The 19,002-nt window shown below is 39.4% G+C and overlaps 1 protein-coding gene across 3 annotated transcripts in view; it reads right to left on the minus strand.

Annotated features, from left to right (window-relative positions):
- Positions 1-19,002, minus strand: part of NHLRC2 (NHL repeat containing 2) — an 85,862-nt gene that overhangs the window by 46,283 nt on the left and 20,577 nt on the right. The window contains exons 3-4 of one of the 3 annotated variants that reach the window (XM_071215661.1): positions 9,549-9,592; positions 7,836-7,949 (exon numbers count right to left, since the gene is read on the minus strand). The exons of 1 other annotated variant lie outside the window; for it this stretch is intronic. In XM_071215661.1, the coding sequence (XP_071071762.1) occupies positions 7,836-7,863 (28 nt within the window). In that variant the 5' untranslated portion in view covers positions 7,864-7,949; positions 9,549-9,592. The remainder of the gene's footprint in view (positions 1-7,835; positions 7,950-9,548; positions 9,593-19,002) is intronic. One more of the 3 variants, XM_071215662.1, reaches the window with a different exon arrangement.

Consider the following 19,002-nt stretch of genomic DNA (forward strand, 5'->3'; position numbering starts at 1 on the left):
GATGCAATGGATAGGTGACAGACCATCCCTCTCACTGTCTACAACTATTAACTCCAGACCAAACACACATACACACCCCTGAGGACTGTGAAAGGTAAACAAAAGCAAGTTGACTGTGGAAGGTAATCAAAATTTAGAAAAGCAAATGACACAAGGGTGAGTTTCTAGTTTTATTTTGTCACACTTTCCCCTCCCTGCCGTTTAATGGCTTTGTCCTGAGAGTGGGAACCAGTTTCTGGGCTAAAACTCCAAACAGAAACTCTACTATTTTTCTATCTTTATGGCCCAGAGAACAAGGGCAAGTGGGGGCAGAGGTGAAGGGAAGGGAGCTAGAAAAGAGGATTCCCACATTTCTTTGTATGAAACCTCACAAGCCTCAGTCTAATCCCTGAACCACACATATGTGAGAGAAACCCAAACCTGCATAGCTAATGTTTAAAGAAGATAGGAATGACTGGACTGACAGAAGGAGAGACAAAGCTGATGGAAGATGAGACAGAATTTATAGTCTGAACCTAACTGGGTTGAATACCTACTTAAAAACAAAAACAAAAACAAAAACAAAAAAACTATCAGTATTCTCCAGAAGACTATAACAGAACTCAGAATCTATTTATCATTGTCCAGAATATTTCAAAGCCCAGAATATAATCCATAATTATCCAAAACTCAAAAGAACAAGGTAAAAATGAACTATCAAGGAAAAAAACAACAATGAATCGGCAGATTCCAATGACAAGATGAAGCAGATGTTTGAATTATCAGAGTTTAAAGCAGCTATGACAACTATGTTCCATGAGGAAAAGGAAAATACACTTGAAATGCATTAAAAGATAGGAAACATCAACAAAGAAATAGAAACCATAAAAGAGAACCAAACAGACATTTAAGTCAGAAAAATATATTTGAAGTAAATTCACTGGATGGGCTCAATGACAAAAAAGAGATGACAGAAGAGTCAATGAACCTAGCATAGAAATGAACTGATCTAAAGAACATGAAAAAAAAAAAAAACTGGAAGAAAAAAAAAATGAACAGAGCCTCAAGGACCTGTGGGACAGTTTTAAAAGATCTAACAAGTATAAATGGAATCCCAGAAAAAGAGGAGAAAGAGATTGGCGCAAAGAAATATTTGAAGAAATGATATCCACATTTCCCATAAACGGTGAAAGATATACATTTACAGAATTAAAGCTCAGTACACCAAATAAAATAAAACCATGTCTAGACAAATCATAATCAAACTGCTAAAACAAAAGATTTAAAGAAAAGAAAACAAAACAAAGCACCATCACCAAAAACACCTTCAAAGAAGCTAGAGAAAAGATACAGTAATCAGTGGTTGCCTGAACGGTGGGAGGTGGTAGGGGTGGTGGAGGGGAGGACAAGATCGTACACTTAAAATATGTGCAGTTTACTGCTGTATGTCAGTTATGCCATGTTAAAGTGTTTTGTTTTTTTTCTGCTCTGGGATCAGACTATCTATGTTTAGATTCTGACTTTACCACTTATTTCTGCGTGACCTTGGGCAAGTTACTGGACCTTGCTTCGAATCAGTTTCCTCATTTATAAAATCGGGAAAAGAATAGTATCCACTTCATAGGTAGTTGTAAAGATTAAGAAATGGTTTGTGTAAGGCATTTACCATACATAGTATGTAGTATATAGTAAAAACTCAACCAATGTTTGCTATTATTTTATTTTTAAATGAATAAGTACAAACATAACCAATAAAGGAAAAATACACTTTTCTAGATAGTAAAATAAATTACTAAAATAAAACAGCAAAGAAAGCAAATCATGTTGAAAAACACAGCAGGGAAACGGACTTTAGCCCAGTGGTTAGGGCGTCCGTCTACCATATGGGAGGTCCGCGGTTCAAACCCCGGGCCTCCTTGACCCGTGTGGAGCTGGCCATTGCGCAGTGCTGATGCGCGCAAGGAGTGCCTTGCCACACAAGGGTGCCCCCGCGTGGGGGAGCCCCACGCGCAAGGAGTGCGCCGGTGAGGAAAGCCGCCCAGCATGAAAAGAAAGAGCAGCCTGCCGAGGAATGGCGCCGCCCACACTTCCCGTGCCGCTGACGACAACAGAAGCGGACAAAGAAACAAGACGCAGCAAATAGACACCAAGAACAGACAACCAGGGGAGGGGGGGAAATTAAATAAATAAATAAATCTTTAAAAAAAAAAAAAAAAAAAAAAGAAAAACACAGCAAATAAAACATAAGAAACATAATAACATAATTACACATAACAATCATACAATAAATGTGAGTGGACTTAATTTACCTATTAAAGGAAAAAGACTTGTATCACAAAGCAAAAACCAAATATATCCTGTATATAAGAGACACATCTAAAACAAAAAAGAATCAGAAAATCTAAAAATAAAGGGATGGTCAAATGTGTACAAGGAAAAACTAGATTTCTATTTCAAAGGGTGGAGGAACTTTCATTGGAACTCCTACAAACTCTAAACAGGGAATTCCTAAAGCCACTCGCAAGCACAAGCCAGGAAAAGAAGCAGGCTCCATGGCCCTAAGCTGGCTCAAGTAAGGCAGAAAGACCCTGCACTTATAATTTACCTGGGACTGATATTAATAGAAGGGCTAAACTCTGTACTGGAGAAGACAAGGACACAGGCTCAGAGACCATCTACTAGTCCTCACCTAAACCATCACCCCCTTCCTTTTCTATGGTGCATCGATGTTTCAGTGTGTTTCCATCTATTTCTATTCCACAAACTGTGGGAGATGTTGGGTCTAATAAGCCCAACCAGACCTTAAACCTGGAAATCAGGAACAAGCAGCCCCAGATGCTTAATAAGGCAGGGTTTCCCTGTGGCAGGGACCCTTGCCTTGGGTTGTATAAATATCCCACCTTTGGCAGCACAGATTTATCTTTCCTCTCCTATGCAAAGTGGGGTAAGTGGAGCTGCCATCCACTTACTCTGACCTGAGCAGTTGTGCCTCCTCAGGGTACCAGACATGACGGGACCGCTTCCCCCACTCTTTTAGACTCTTTTGCCATGTAAGTAATAAATTGGTCATTTGCCAGAAGTTTCTTTTGAGCTTGAGTCTGTGTTTCCATGATGCACCTGTAGCAGTTCACTCTATACTCTGAAGGAGACCATCAGCCAAAGCAGACCCAACTTGTAAAAACTGCAAAAGGCGCTTTTGCTTTGGTTTGTTTTAATCAGCTCCTGGAAGTCAAGAAAACCTGTCATATCACTAGCCAGATAAAAACTTAAGGAAGGTCAGAAGTGGATGTGGCTCAAGCAGAGGAGTGCCTGCTTTCCACATGGGAAGTCCTGGGCTCAGTTCCCGGTGCCTCCTTAAAACAAAGAGAAGCGGATGTAGCTTAAGTGGTTGAGCACCTTTCCCACTTTTTTTTTTTTAAAGATTTATTTATTTATTTATTTCTCTCCCTTCCCCCCTCCCCCTGCCCACCCCACTTGTCTGTTCTCCGTGTCTATTTGCTGCATCTTCTTTTGTCCACTTCTGTTGTTTTCAGCGGCATGGGAATCTGTGTTTCTTTTTGTTGCGTCATCTTGCTGTGTCAGCTCTCCGTGTGTGCGGCACCATTCCTGGGCAGGCTGCACTTTCTTTCACGCTGGGCAGCTCTCCTTACGGGGCGCACTCCTTGTGCATGGGGCTCCCCTACGCGGGGGACACCCCTGCATGGCAGGGCACTCCTTGGGCGCATCAGCACTGTGCATGGGCCAGCTCCACACGGGTCAAGGAGGCCCAGGGTTTGAACCACGGACCTCCCATGTGGTAGACGGACACCCTAACCACTGGGCCAAGTCTGCCGCCCCAACTTGTTAGGTACCAGGTTCAATCACTAGTGCCTCCTAAAAGCAAAAAAAAAAAAAAAAAAACAAACAGCAAGCAAACAAAGAAAAAAACTGAGGAGTGAGTGTGGCTCAGTCTGTTGTGCGCTTGCCTCTCATGTGGGAGGTCCCAGGTTTGGTTCCTGATGCCTCCTAGAAAGGAGAGTAAACAGTGAGGAGACAGATGAGAGAACCACCTGGGGATGGGGGTGATAAATAAAGAAAAAAATAAAGTAAAATAAAATAAAAATCTTTGGGAAGCAGATGTGGTTCAAGCGACTGAGTTCTCACATACTACATATGATGTCCTGGGTTCGGTTTCTGGGGCTCCTGGAGAAGATGAGCTGGCACAATGGGTAAGCACAGCAAACTGACACAACAAGATGAAGCAACAAAGAGACACAAAGAAGAAAATGAGAGACACAACAAACCAGGGAGCTGAGGTGGCTTGAGTGACTGAGCGAGCGCCTCTCTCCCACATGGGAGGTCCCAGTTTTGAATCTCGGTTCCTTGAGAAGACAAGTATACATACAGAACAGACAGCACACTCAAACAACGGGTTCCTTGGGAAGACAAGCAGATAGAGAGAACAGACAGTGAGCTCAAATAATGAGGGGGGGGCAATAAATAAATAAGTACATCTTTTAAAAACAACAAACCAACTCAGGAGACCAATGTGGCTCAGTGGTTGAGCACTGGCTTCCCACATACAAGGCCCAGGGTCTATCCCCGGCCCCAGAACCTAAAAAACAAAACAAAACATCTTAAGGAAGAGCTAGCTCAGGGACTAAATCCTAGAATTAACAACTTTAAAACAATAAAGATACAGTGTGCAACATTACAAGACAAACAAAGAAACAGGAAGCGATGGCCCATCCAAAGGAACAAGATAAAAATCCAGAAACCAGATTTGGTGTTACCAGGGGAAAAGAAAAGATCTTCAACATGGTTAAGGAGATGAAGGAAAAATGCAGAAAGAATGAAAGGATATGAGGAAAACGATGAATGAATATGGGAATCTTTTTTATATTCTCAATAGAATGAAAATAGAAATACCAGAGTTGAATAACACAATAACTGAAATGAAAAACTTCATGATGTTTCAACAGTTCTTTCATTTTTTTCTAGTGGAGGATGCATTTGTAAAACTTTTTTACTCCGCCTTTTGCCTATTTTATTCTTTTACATGCTATTTGTGGTGGTTTGAAACTATATGTACTCTAGAAAATCATGTTCTTAAAGCCAATCCATTTCTATTTTAAGTAGGACCTTTTGAATAGGTTACTTCAGTTAAGGTGTAGTCTAGGATGGGTCTTAGTCTTCTTACTGGAGTTTTTTATATATGGCATGAATACAGAGAAAAAGAAAGAGAAAGCTATGGAAGCAAGAAGCTAAAAGCAAAGAAACCCAGAAGAGAAGGGAGAGACCGGCAGATGTCTCCATGTGCCTTCCCATGTGACGGAGGTATCCAAGATTGCTAGCAACCAGTCTTCAGGGAGAAAGCATCATCTTGATGAAGTCTTGATTTGGACATTTTCACAGCCTCAAAACTGTAAGCTTGTAAGCTAATAAATTCCCATTGTTAAAGCCAACACATTTCGCAGTATCTACTTTGAGGAGCTTAGCAAATTAAAACACTACTGTAAATGGAATTGTTTTCTTAACTTCCTTTTCAGAATGCTCATTGCAGGTGTACAGAAACACAAGTGATTTTTGTGTGATGTTATACCCTACAACTTTACTGTTTATTAGCTCTAGTAGCTTTCTTGTGAATTCTTTGGCATTTTCTCTACATAGGATCATGTCATCTATGAATAAAGATAGTTTTCCTTTTCCATTTCTAGTTCGGATTCCTTTTATTTATTTTTCCATGCTTAATTGTCCTGGGGAGGACTTCCAGTACAATGCTGAAGAGCAGTGGTGAAAGTAGGCAACCTGGTATTCTTCCTGATCTTAGGAGAAAGCTTTCAGTCTTTCAGTGCTGAGATTGATGTTAGCTGTGGGTTTCTCATATAAGCTATTTATCATGTTGAAGAAGTCCTTATTACATTTTCCTATGAATATACTGGGTATTGGGTACTTTGTAATTTAGTCTTTGTTTCTAATATAATTTTGACCCTTTTCTTCTATTTCCTTTTTAAGTTCATTCAGTGTCCTATCTCAAAGGGAAACCACACTTTATATATCTCATTATCCCCCAGAAGCAATACTTCTCTGAGGATTCCACTCCTAATCTCATTCTTTTTTAAGAGCCGTTGCTATGATCTAATATGTCCAGAACTGTGTTGAGCACTTTGTACTTAGTGTTGGAGTTTCTCTTTGGGGGGTAGGAGTTGAAGGGTATTCTTCTCTTTGTGCATTGCCTAAGTCCTCTGAACCACTCTACTTTTTTTCCATGGAATCTTCTAAGCCTCTCCCTTCCTATTCTAAGCACCCACAGGCTTACAGCAGGACCTTTATTGGAATTTGGCTTATTTCTTAGCTTACAGGTAATTTGCCCTTTCATATTTTAATTGGTTAAATAAATATACTTGAGTCCTAAAGCCAGTCTGTTAATGGGAAAACTCTGGAAGTATTTCTTTTTTTTTTTTTAAAGATTTATTTATTTTTATTTATATAATTCCCCTACCCTCCCCCGGTTGTCTGTTTTCTGTGTCTTTTTGCTGCGTCTTGTTTCTTTGTCCGCTTCTGTTGTCGTCAGCGGCACGGGAAGTGTGGGCGGTGCCATTCCTGGGCAGGCTGCTCCCTCCTTCGCGCTGGGCGGCTCTCCTTATGGGTGCACTCCTTGCGCGTGGGGCTCCCCTACACGGGGACACCCCTGTATGGCACAGCACTCCTTGCGCGCATCAGCACTGCACATGGGCCAGCTCCACGTGGGTCAAGGAGGCCCGGGGCTTGAACCACGGACCTCCCATGTGGTAGACAGACGCCCTAACCACTGGGCCAAAGTCCGTTTCCCTGGAAGTATTTCTAATAAGATAAAATACAAAGCAGATATCCGGTATCTTCACTACTATTTAACCATGAATTGGGGGTTATTAGCCAACATAACAGAAATCAATTAGAGACATAAGAAATGAAAAATTGCTATATATATCAGGAAACTCTAGACTGTCAATGATAAAAATAAATAGAATAATAAAGGACTCAGGAAGGTAGTAGAATCACATAGAAATAGGTAGCCTTTATATACCCCAACAATAACCAGTAGATATGACAGACAAAACCCCATTTTCAAGAAATAGCCATACTTAAAACATAAAAAGGCACTCAATCTCACTGTAAAATGCAATTTAAAATGACACTAAGATACTATTTCTCACATATTAAATATGGCAAAAATTAAAGAGTATATCAGTCCATTTTATTGGAGCAGCAGTTGGGAAACAGACACTCTCACACATTGCTAGTAAAAATGCAAATTAGTAAAACCTTCATGGCAGGATAATTTGGCAATATCTACCCAAACTATATATGCATTTATCTTCTAGGAATTCCCTCTTCTAGGAATTTACCCTAAATATAACCACAAACAATACATAACATATCCATAAGATTATTAGTTATTTGTAATTGCTAAATACTGGAAAGAACCTAAGGACCAATACAAAGGATGGAAGAGTGGCTAAATAAACCATGCTACATTCACATAATGGAGTATCATGCAGCTATATATATAAAAAAAAAAATAATCAGGACGTTTTCTATGAACTGATAAGGAGTGATTACCAGGATAAATTGTTATGTGAAAAAAACAAAGTGCAAAAGAATGTCTATGTATGTTACCTTTTATGTAAAAGGGAAGAGGAATTAAAAAAAAAAACAACCCAGTATAGAAAGAATATTGGAAATAGGTAGAAGAGATGGATGGATAAAACAACTGAAGCCAGCTAGTAAGACAGGGAATCAATGGATAGATCCGGAACCTGGCAAGAAGTCCACATGGACATCAATAACATCCAAGATGGCTGCTAGAAGTTCCCCCCATCCAGAACAAGACTTACCCTGGAAGACGGAAGAAGCCCTCGACATTCCCCAAGGACTTTATCATTGGGTCCTCATGGGGGATTGATGGGTGGGGTAATCAATCAAAACCACAAACAGCTGGGACTCCTCCCCTGCCATGACCAAAGAGGTGGAATAATTAACAGTTCAAAAAGCAAGCATGAGGCCTGAATGAGCTCTCCCTCGCTTTTGGACCCCTGTTCCTGCCTCTGTGCCCTGTTCTTGCCATTTTTCCTCTGCCATGATGGCCACACAAGTAAAATGTAGGCATTTATAATCTAAAATGGGGAATTGTAGTCTGTAAATCAGCCTGCTTCATCACTTTTCAGCCCTTTCCTCTCTACCTGGGACCCATGGTCTGTTATTTTCTCCCATTTCTCATCCCTCCTTGCCTGAATAAATTACTGGCCTAACTCACCGCATGTACTCTTGAAATTCATTTCTGCAGCACAGTCAAGAACCTAGACAAAACAGGATTTTGTCTAGGTTCTGGACTGGTTTTGAAAGGTAAACTGTTCTAAGTTTACCTTTTCATACAGTTCTGACTTTTGGGACCATGTTAATGTTTTATGCAGTAAAAAACAAACAAATAACATTAGTGAAGACTGGGTAGAGGCTAAATACAAACAGAAACACATGAATCCAACTATACTTCAAATGAATAACAACTTCATGAGAGTAGGGCAACTAGCTTATATAATATTTGAACTAGTTGAAAGGGACTAGAAGTAAAGATATCCTAGTCGCCAGTGCCAATAAGTACATCTAATGCCTAGACCTTGGTTTCTTAATACAATACCCCGCTAAAAGGACATGGAGCTTCTTGAAAAAATGGGTGATTCCAGGGATGGAACAGGGAAAGTACAAGATGAACCTGAAAACATTTTGTTGTCATAAATCAAGAAGTGCTCAAAGTATGGTAAGGACATGTTAAAAGGACATAGGAGAAAGCATGAAGGAGATCCCATTAGTCAAATCTGGGACAGTCTGAACATAAAATAAGTAATAATAGTAATGATTTATAATCCACTGAATTAAATACAAATCTATGAGTTAAGACATACATACATACATAAGCAAGCAAGTAAGAAGGAAAGCTTTTCTTTACAGAATTATCATTTAGCAATCATCACCATAATAATTGATTCAGGGACAAACTGTGAAGGTGAAGCAGGCTAGTAAAATAGGGAATCAATAGATGGATCTGGAACCTGGCAAGAAGTCCATGTGGACATCAGCAACCCCAAGATGGCTGCTGGAAGACCCTCCCCAAGATTCTGCCACTTAGAAGACTTCTTCCTGAAGCCAGGAGAAGCCCGGATACTCGCTAAGGACTTTATCACTGGGCCCTCCTGGGAGACTGATGGGGGAAATAAACAATCAAAAGAGTAAAGAGCTGGAACTCCTCCCCTGCCATTAGCAAAGGGGTGGGATAATTAACAGTTCAAAAGTCAGGCACAAGGCCTGAATGAGCTCTCTTGCTCTGTCAAGCTCTCTTGCTTCTGTACCCGGACTCCAGCTGCCTCTCTCCCACTTGGATCACCATGTAAGTAAAACCTGGGCATTTATAACCTATAATGGGAAACTGTAGCATGTAAATCAACCCTCTTTACCACTTTTCAGCCCCTTCCTATCTACCTGGGACCCCTGATCTGCTATTTTCTCCCATTTCTCTTCCCTCCCTACCTAAATAAATTACTGGCCTAACTCACCCGATGTGCTCTTGAGATTCATTTCTCCAGCGTAGTCAAAGAACCTAAATGAAATCCGGTAACAAAGAGATAATAAAGTGAGTGGGTGAAAAAATGATGAGAAACAGGATACTTATATGGTCTCAAAGTATCTTCCCACAAGATACTTATTAATTTAAAAAGGAAAAATCCTAATTCTATGTGGAGAAACAAGACAAGGTACAATTCTTAACCAAGTGATCAAAGTTTATAAAGGGACAAACTGATATCCTGTGTTTCCTGGTACAATACACTGAAAAAGATCCATCACGTCTATGGTATTCTTGCCAAAAACGCATAACCTGAATCAAATCAGCGGAAACAGCAGAAAAATCAAGATCACAGGACTTACTACTAGCCTGTGCTCTTAATAAATGTCAAGTTCATGAATGACAAAACACAGACTGAGGGGCTGTTCTACATGTACAGAAACACAACAACTAAATTGATAGATATGATGATGGATTAGACACTGGAGCAGTGTCTAATCTTTTGCTCTAAAGAATATTACAAAAACTGGTATAACAGAGAGTAAAGAATTAGTAATAATTAAGATTACTAAATCATTACAGATGTCTTTATATTATAAAATAACAAAAGGTTGAAAGCTCAAATTACTGAAGTTAGCTAGACTGGTCTCATCCCTGTTTATAGTTACTGACTTAAACTCACCCTTATGTATGCTTACTTTTGTGACGGTAATTCTAGATTGACCGTACCTTTGTTTATAGATTAGGCTCACCCTAATGTATACTTACTACTGGCATGGTAACCAGCTACCCACCTCTGTTTAATATCCATATATAAGACCCTGTAATTGACCTTTGTTCTGTATACCCTCATTCCAAATCCTTGTGATTGACACTGGTTTGCTACCATACAAATCAGTCCAGTTCAGCCCCTTAATTTTTATTATTAGTAATAATTAATGGACCTATCTCCAGCTCCACCCCAATTATTCATTAGCACCCCTATGTTATAAAATATTAGAATTTCTGCAGATCAGGGAGGCAGTTTTGGACCAGAGGCCTACTGTGCTTCTTTGCTTGTACAACCAAATAAACTCTTTCCCTCTTTGAAACCAGGTGTCCCAGGAATTGGTTTTAAAGATGCATTGGGAAAAAAGAACCCACTTTTGCCCAGTATCATGTGGTGAGTCCGGTGGGACTAAAGACAAAGGGGTCCCTGAAAGACTCTGACTACCTGAGGTTCTGGGGCCCCAGCAAGAGGGGTAAGCATGGTAATTGAGCAATCTGTGGCCACTAGATCCTCTTGGTCTAAAAGCTTGACAGTCTGGGTTTTTCCTTCCTCACTGGCACTCCAGACCCTAAAGGCACTTTAAATCTTCAAAGAGAGAAACAGTTCCAGCCCCAAGTCTGGACATCTGTCTGGCGGAGCAGGTCACAAAGGTAGAAGCGAACTGGGAAGTTAGTTTGGTGGTCTGAGTCTGCTTAACCTCCTTCCAAAACTATTCCTCTTGCTCTGCCCTCTCCATTGTTTCATGGTTTGGGGGGGGTACCTTTCTGTCTGGGGTTCAAGTCCCTACCTTAAGTCTGTCTGTTAAGTATACTCTTGAACCCTGCATCTGTCCGCTGGCTATACTCCTGTTATGTGGGCTATGGGTGGGAGGCTGTTTATCTCTTCGTAGATAACCTGAGTTGTATGTGTCCTGAACTGTGCATGTGGGACAGTAAGAGCTGCAGCCCTGCCCTTGGTAACCATGGCAATGACTCCAGTCTTGGAAAAACAATTAAGCAATGCAAACTCTATAAACTTTAAATATTCAGGGAAAATGCAAACCAAATGAGCTAAAAGCTTACATGAAATGTATGAAGTCCATACTAAAACTTACATGGAATGCATAAAGTCCATGCTAAAAGCTTACCTAGAATGTAAAAGATATATGTTAATTCAAGCTTATTGAGCACTGAAACAAAGAACCATTTGGCCCTTCCTCTGTAGAAAAAGAACTCAAAAATCTTGTTTGAGGCTCGGGTTTTGAACAGAAAACTCCCGAGTCCAGCCGGCCATAAATAAATTCCTTTTTCCTTCCCAAAATTATTATGAGTCCTGGCCTTCTCATACACAAATAATTGAACCTCTCTTGACATCTACAACATTTGGGAGCTCGTCTGGGATTTGCAAATGAAGGCCAGAGAAGGTAGCATTTCACTACCCCGTCCGGATCCCCAAGGAAGCTGGGAGGACTCAAGTGAACCCCAACTCTGGGTACCCCTAGATTCATTTAATCCAGAAAAGATGTGGGCTCCACTGGAATCTTCCTGACGAAAATTGGGGACAGTGGGAGGTCTCGAAAAAAAATCTGGAAACGCAAAAGACCCAACACACGGAAAAAGTCAGGAAAAACTGACTTTAAATGTTAGAAGAGGAAGTCTGATCCACTTCCAAGAGAGCCCCAGTACCTCCAGAAATTCGGGGGGAAGCCGTTCTCTCAAGGTCTGAAAGGAAAGGAAGAAAAAAAGGGAAAAAAGCCTGGTGTTTGGGTTTGTCTTACTGCATGTTAGCATGTGGTTCTGGTCTTGTCTCCACTGAGGTAGTGGAGGCTTGATTATAATAAGAAAGGATGTTTATAGGTTCAAGTCCTAACATCCTGGAAATTGGTCTGGATTTTGAGAAACTTGGTTACAGAAAAATAAATTGGCTTTCTAGTGAAACTCGGTCTAGGTGTAAAGTTAAACAGTGAAAAGGTCTAGCCGGAATCTTTTGTTATGGTGCTGAATTGCAAATGAATTCGCTTTATAGACAGCAAGCATAAGCAGGAGATCCTGTTCAGATGTTAATGTTAAGTGTTCTCTCTTTTTTTTTTAAAGTTTGTAATGGCTGCAGGGGCAGCCATGCTGAAGAAAATATATATAAAAATTGTGAGTCAGATTGATAAGTTTTGTGCTTCTGTCTTTCTGCTAAATGCTGGTGTTAAGATTGTGTAATTATATAAAGTGGTAAAATTTGGTTAAACTGGAACCCTCCCTTGCCATTGGCAAAGGAGTGAACTGATTATAGTTTATAAAGCAAAACCGTAGAGTGTTTATGTTTTGCACATGCTCTGCTGTCTCGTCTCTGGGTCCGTCTGGGACTGGGGAGGTTGTCCGTGTCTGCACTGTGCACCCAAGTTTATTAAAACTGGCCCAGGTGGTGGACTTGGCCCAGTGGTTAGGGCGTCCGTCTACCACACGGCAGGTCCGTGGTTCAAACCCCAGCTCCTTGACCCGTGTGGAGCTGGCCCATGCACAGTGCTGATGTGCGCAAGGAGTGCCGTGCCATGCGGGGGTATCCCCCATATAGGGGAGCCCCACATGCAAGGAGTGCGCCCTGTAAGGAGAGCCGCCCAGCATGAAAAAAATTGCAGCCTGCCCAGGAATGGTGCCGCACACACAGAGAGCTGACACAACAAGATGACACAACCAAAAAGAAACACAGATTCCCATGCCACTGAAAACAACAGAAGTGGACGAAGAATACGCAGCAAATAGACACAGAGAACAAACAACCGGGGTGGGGAAGGGGAGAGAAATAAATAAATAAATCTTAAAAAAAAAAACAAAAAACTGGTCCAGTCAGGGTAGCTGATGGAGCAAGTAACTTAAATCATAGCCCTGCCAGGGCAGGAGGTCCCCCGGAATGGTGCTGAATTTGAAAAGTTCTTTCAAGCCATTTTAGCAACCTGAAACTCACCACCATTACCTCCCCCCTCCCTTTAGGAGGATGCATAGGAAACAAACAAACAAACAGAAAGCCTGGGAAAGGGGGAAGTGGCTTGCCCCCTTCCAGTGAGTCCACGCCTTCTATTCATAAGCCACATTCCTATTTAATCGCTATGCACCCGAATGCCTGGAAGAGGGTAGGTGAAAGGGGGGGGTGCCAAGCAATACCAGAATAAATGCAATAAAATTCCCTCCCTAAAGCATCAAAGGCCAAAATAAATCGACTTCTCCCCAGGTTCTGCTTTTCTGAATCTCTCTCTGTAAATCTATGTAGAAATGCTTTGAATTGTTTTAAAGCTGTAAATTTGTCTAAAGGAAGGAGGCTATTGCTTGAAAACAATAAACCTCTAATCACTTGATAGCCCATTTAATGGTCTGGCTGGGAACAATCAGCAGTAAGGGTCATAAAAACTGCAGGAAAAAAAAAAAGATAAACTGAAAACCCAGAGACCTCAAGTCATATCTCCTTAAAAATTAGAAAAGTAAAACTCAAACTTCTCAGTTTAAACTCATTTGTGCCTATAAAAGATGTAAATAGTAATCGAAATAAGACCTCATGTGCCATCAATAAGGGTCAGGGAGTTCCTTAAAACGCTAAGATATGGAATTCTTCTGTTTTAATCTGTGCTCAACTTTGTGTTCAACTTCAAAACCTGTGTTTGGATTTTGTCAGTTTGCTTGTGCCTAAGAAATCATGGTAAAAAGTAACTGAAAAATGAATCTTTAAATGCCAACACTGTCTTGCTTATGAATTAAATGCATAAGCCGCAGATGATAATTTTCAGTTACTAGAAAAAACAGGAAAGCTTTGCAGGGTTGTTACTAATAAGGTTCTTGTAACTTAATTAATAAAGGTATCCAATTCATCTTAAAGTAAAACATACTAAAAATTGTAACTAAGAATTAAAATCACTGTATAAGTATCTTTATATATATATAGATAGATTTATAACTAAAGCTATTACAATGGAGTAAATGTGGCCTGGATTTCAGCTATTGTAATGGTGATATTGAATTAATTTGCTTCTATTTATGGCTACTTCAAGTTTATCTAATGCCTACAGTAATAGTGGTGATTATTACTCAAACTTATCCTATAGTTATTTTATAACTAATTTCACTCCGGTCTTCAACTATTGTGATGGCAATTTAAAGCTGCATTTGCATTTACTTACAGTTCCCACAGATCTGCCCCACCATTAACAAACCAATGTAATAATTAAACTTTAAAACTTACAGTTAAATTAAAAAGGGGGGTTTATGCATATCACTTTTGTACCATTCTAAATATATTTTTAGTCTTCTCATTTCCTCTTTACCCTTTTAAAGGAAAAACTGTCTTTTCCCTTGACCTTTTAAATAATATAAATTAATTCTGATTGGCCATTTCTATCAGAAATCAGAAATAACTGTTGCCAGGTTTTCCAGGAGTAAGCAATACTCTTCCTACGGTACCAGTCCTTACTAAAAACTCCCCCCACCCCATTGTTCGAGCTGTCTCAAAGAAAAAAAAAATGAGTAAAAGCTACCTGGTTTCTTTCCAGTCTAAATAAAAACCCAAATGCTTGCCAGGTTCCCTCCAAACAGCAATGTAACTAGCAAAGTCAGTGAGGGAACTATATTTTAAATTAACCAGCAAAGAAAAAGGTTATAAATGGTGTTTCTGTATAAAATCATTCATGCCTACCTATTTGCTCAAATGTTAAAGTTAAATATGCTGTTATATAAGTAATAATATATATTTCTCAAACCCAAATTAAACTAAATGATATAAAAGGTCATGTAAAATCTAAATCTACAGAACTGTTAAAAAGCTATGAAATCCTCATTAAATTATAATTAAAACAAGTTAAATAACTGCTTTATATTCCAGAGCCTAAAAGTTAGTATGCTTCTGAAATCATTCAGTTTCAAAATTATCAAAAAACAAAGGCTTTAAACCCTTGTAAAGAAGGAATACAACATTCTTTATTTAATCAATAACAATTTCAACTTGTTTAGCTTAAGTATTATCTCTTAGGTTTATAAAATACCAGGTTAATAAGTTAACATTGTATCTCTTAGATTTATAAATACCAGGTTGATAAGTTAACATTGTATGTGTCGAATCTTTAAAATAATAGGAACTGTAAGCTCATGTTCAGTGAAATTAAATTAAGTGTAAAACTGCTCTCTCTCTCTCTCTTAAATGCATGGGGTAAATGCCATTGGTTACTAATTGTTATAATCTGGAGTATATTTTCCAGTCTATAATTGTGGTCAATTGTAAAAAGTTTGTAAAAACATCGTCCAAATTGAAACATTTAAATGGTTCTAGTTCTAAAATCCATTGTTAACTAAAACCTGGATTGGTTGATGGCAAAAAGTAACTTCGTGGTACTAAAACCTGTCTGAAAGTCACCGCAAGGTGCATATTTAAGTAAATGGTAATGGAATGTTACCTTGATTCCATTAGGAATCTTCCGTTTTCACTTTAACAATGAAAAATAGTTTTTTTCCCTCTATTACCAAGGTAAAATTCATACTAATATAGTAAAATTGTAAAAGTAAGCAAGCCATTTAATATATAACACATTGCATTGGACATGTTTAAAAGGTATATAAAAATCAAAAAATAAACAACGCTGTCAAACTCTCTTGTACATTCAAACCAGGCCTTGAATTACAGGTTGCCTCTCCATGTAAGTTATTGGCTAGGCTGGTCACTGACCTGCCAAACAATAAAAATATTTACTACATCACACCTCTGGTTGTGCTCCTGAAGTTGACAGTAACTATTGCAGATTCAACCTCCTGCAGCAGCCAATGATGGCTTGGTACAGCCAAACATATCATGAATATTGCCTCCATACTGGCACTGTTCCACTGTGCCAGAGAGCACTACACACCAGGCTGGTAAAATACTGGAAACTACCTTCTTAACTTGTCTCTAGGATCAACGATGCTGCATCCTGCTCACTGTGTGAATAACATACTAAGTGAAGCCACAATTACTATAGTACTGTAAGTAAAACTTAAATACAAATTGGCATTATGGCCTGCTCCCATGGAGAGATAACATGTAAAGTATTACAAACCTGGAACTTAAAACTATTAATTGCAACTCAGAATCCTTATGCATTAAGTAATAAATTAATTAATATGAAGTGCTGTACCTTTATCCTGTTCTAAATATATGCCTAATAATTATAATGTTATCTTTTCTATTCTAAATCAGGTACAAAAGTACATTAGACATGTTAATTCCTGGTACACTTCATTTTCTTAATAGTTAATGAACATGTCTATAAAATAAAATAGCCATCTTAGCTAAAAACAATGGGGCCACCAGTAGCTTGCAGGTAGCCAGTTAATTGGTGCCAGGCTAAGCATCCCTACTACTCTACTGTGCTCTACTATGTAGCAAAACAAGGCTTGCTTGCTAGTGATGGGTCACCTGTTAAACAGTCAAAATTACCAGGAATTGTACAATTAAAACCAAAATGTAAAAAACTTTATTCTATAGTTCTGATCACTCCTACAGCTAAAAACTAAGAGAATTTCCAACTTGGTGCATTAATCCTGAATGAAATCAACAGCCCAAAAGGTGCCAGTTCACCAGAAACACCTGATGAAGCTCATGAGTGCCAATCATTAAACAGCCTGAAATGCATCTTCAAAACAAAGCTAAGTACCTAATACTGTTATCTACTACAATTTCTCTCTAAAAATAAATAAAACTTAAAAGGTGTGTGTGTGTGTGTATATGTATATATATATATATATATATATATATATATATATATATATATATATATATATATAGTTCCCCACCAACTTTTAAAAAGGATGCCATCTTTATAGACACCTAACCTTGCCTACATCTGTAATCCAATGTCCTCTTTTAAAAACAGGTAGTCCAAAATTCTAATTGAATTTGTTTCTTTCAGAATGAACATCTTATTAGCCATATGGCATTCATACAGAATGCCAGATCCATCTTCCTCCAGCCAAAATAACAAAGCTTTACACCTTGTTAGGTAAGGACTACAACCCATGGCCAGCAGGAAGTAGTTACAGAAAAGAGAATATCTCCCTTCAGCACCCCTTTAAGATTGAAGGTGTAAACTCTAAGGGTAAAATAAAATTAATAGATGGATCTGGAGCCTGGCAAAAATTTCACGTAAGAACCAAAAACCCCCAGGATGACTGCTATGGGGAACCCACCCCCAGGATTCTACTGTCCAGGACGAGAACTTCTTCTGAAAACAGGGTAAGCCCTGGATGTTACCCAGGAAATTTGTCTTTAGGTCCTCACTGAGAAATTGGTAAGTGGAGTAATCAATCAAAACAACAAACAGCCACCCACCTCATAACTCCAACAATAATTATGCCAAAGCTTAGCAAGTTAAGCTGGCACAAAGGGGGGAAATGATGTGGGCTATGGGTGGGAGGCTATTCATCTCTTCGTAGATAACCTGAGTTGTATGTGTCCTGAGCTGTGCGTGTGGGACAGTAAGAGCTGCAGCCCTGCCCTTGGTAACCATGGCAATGACCCCAGTCTTGGAAAAACAATTTAGCAATGCAAACTCTATAAACTTTAAATATTCAGGGAAAATGCAAACCAAATGAGCTAAAAGCTTACATGGAATGTATGAAGTCCATACTAAAACTTTATATAGAATGCATAAAGTCCATGCTAAAAGCTTACCTAGAATGTAAAAGATATATGTTAATTCAAGCTTATTGAGCACTGAAACAAAGAACCATTTGGCCCTTTCTCTGTAGAAAAAGAACTCAAAAATCTTGTTCGAGGCTCGGGTTTTGAGCAGAAAGGTCCCGGGCCCGGCCGGCCATAAATAAATTCCTTTTTCCTTCCCAAAATTATTATGAGTCCTGGCCTCTTCATACACAAATAATTGAACGTCTCTCGACATCTACAACACCTGGAGCTTAAATCTGATTGTTGGATATACACTTGAACCTTAAGTCTGTCGGTTAAGTATACTCCTGAAAAGTAATCCAGAATATAGGAAGTGTTAAGTGTCTGTTTGTTAAATGGCATATGTTATTTAGGTGTAGTAAATTTTCAGTGTCTAAACTACTAAATTAGTGTTTAACTGCATTTATACTGCTCAAGTATTCCTAATTGGTTTCTAGTTACTGAAATTCTTTATCATGGGAAATTCTAGTTTTATTAGCATTCCTAAATGTAGCCCTTTTGGCTGTTTTCTAATATACATCTGGAAAGTCCAGAAAATACTAGATTTTTAAATGTAACCTTTGTTAGAGGTTCCTCCCTTGCACGGTTTAAAATGATTAACTGACAAGGTTTACAATGGTTAACAGCGACTTGCATTCCCATGACATAGAACAGCCACCCAGCCAGAGCCTACATGTTCAGAAACAGCTCATTTCCTCACAAGAATAGACAAAGGAGCCGCATGATACCACCGACCCCTCCTGCATCCCTAGAATTCACTGTCCCTAGCCCACCACTCCCTAGCCATCCCTATTGGCCCTGAGGGTTTACCCAAGCCCCAACACCCTCCAACTAAGCATTTCCCGCCTGTAGGTATACTGTATAATTCATGACTGCTTCTGCCAGAGGTGGGCTCAAGTCACTCTTCAGACCCCCACCATACCAGCAGAGGGGGCTGGAGTCTATTCTTCAGACCCCCTTCATTGGGAGAGCTTCCCAATAAACTTTCTGCCTGCAACCGTCAGTCTCCGTG

This window comes from Dasypus novemcinctus, chromosome 6, assembly GCF_030445035.2.
Source record: "Dasypus novemcinctus isolate mDasNov1 chromosome 6, mDasNov1.1.hap2, whole genome shotgun sequence".
Classification (NCBI taxonomy): Eukaryota; Metazoa; Chordata; class Mammalia; order Cingulata; family Dasypodidae; genus Dasypus; species Dasypus novemcinctus.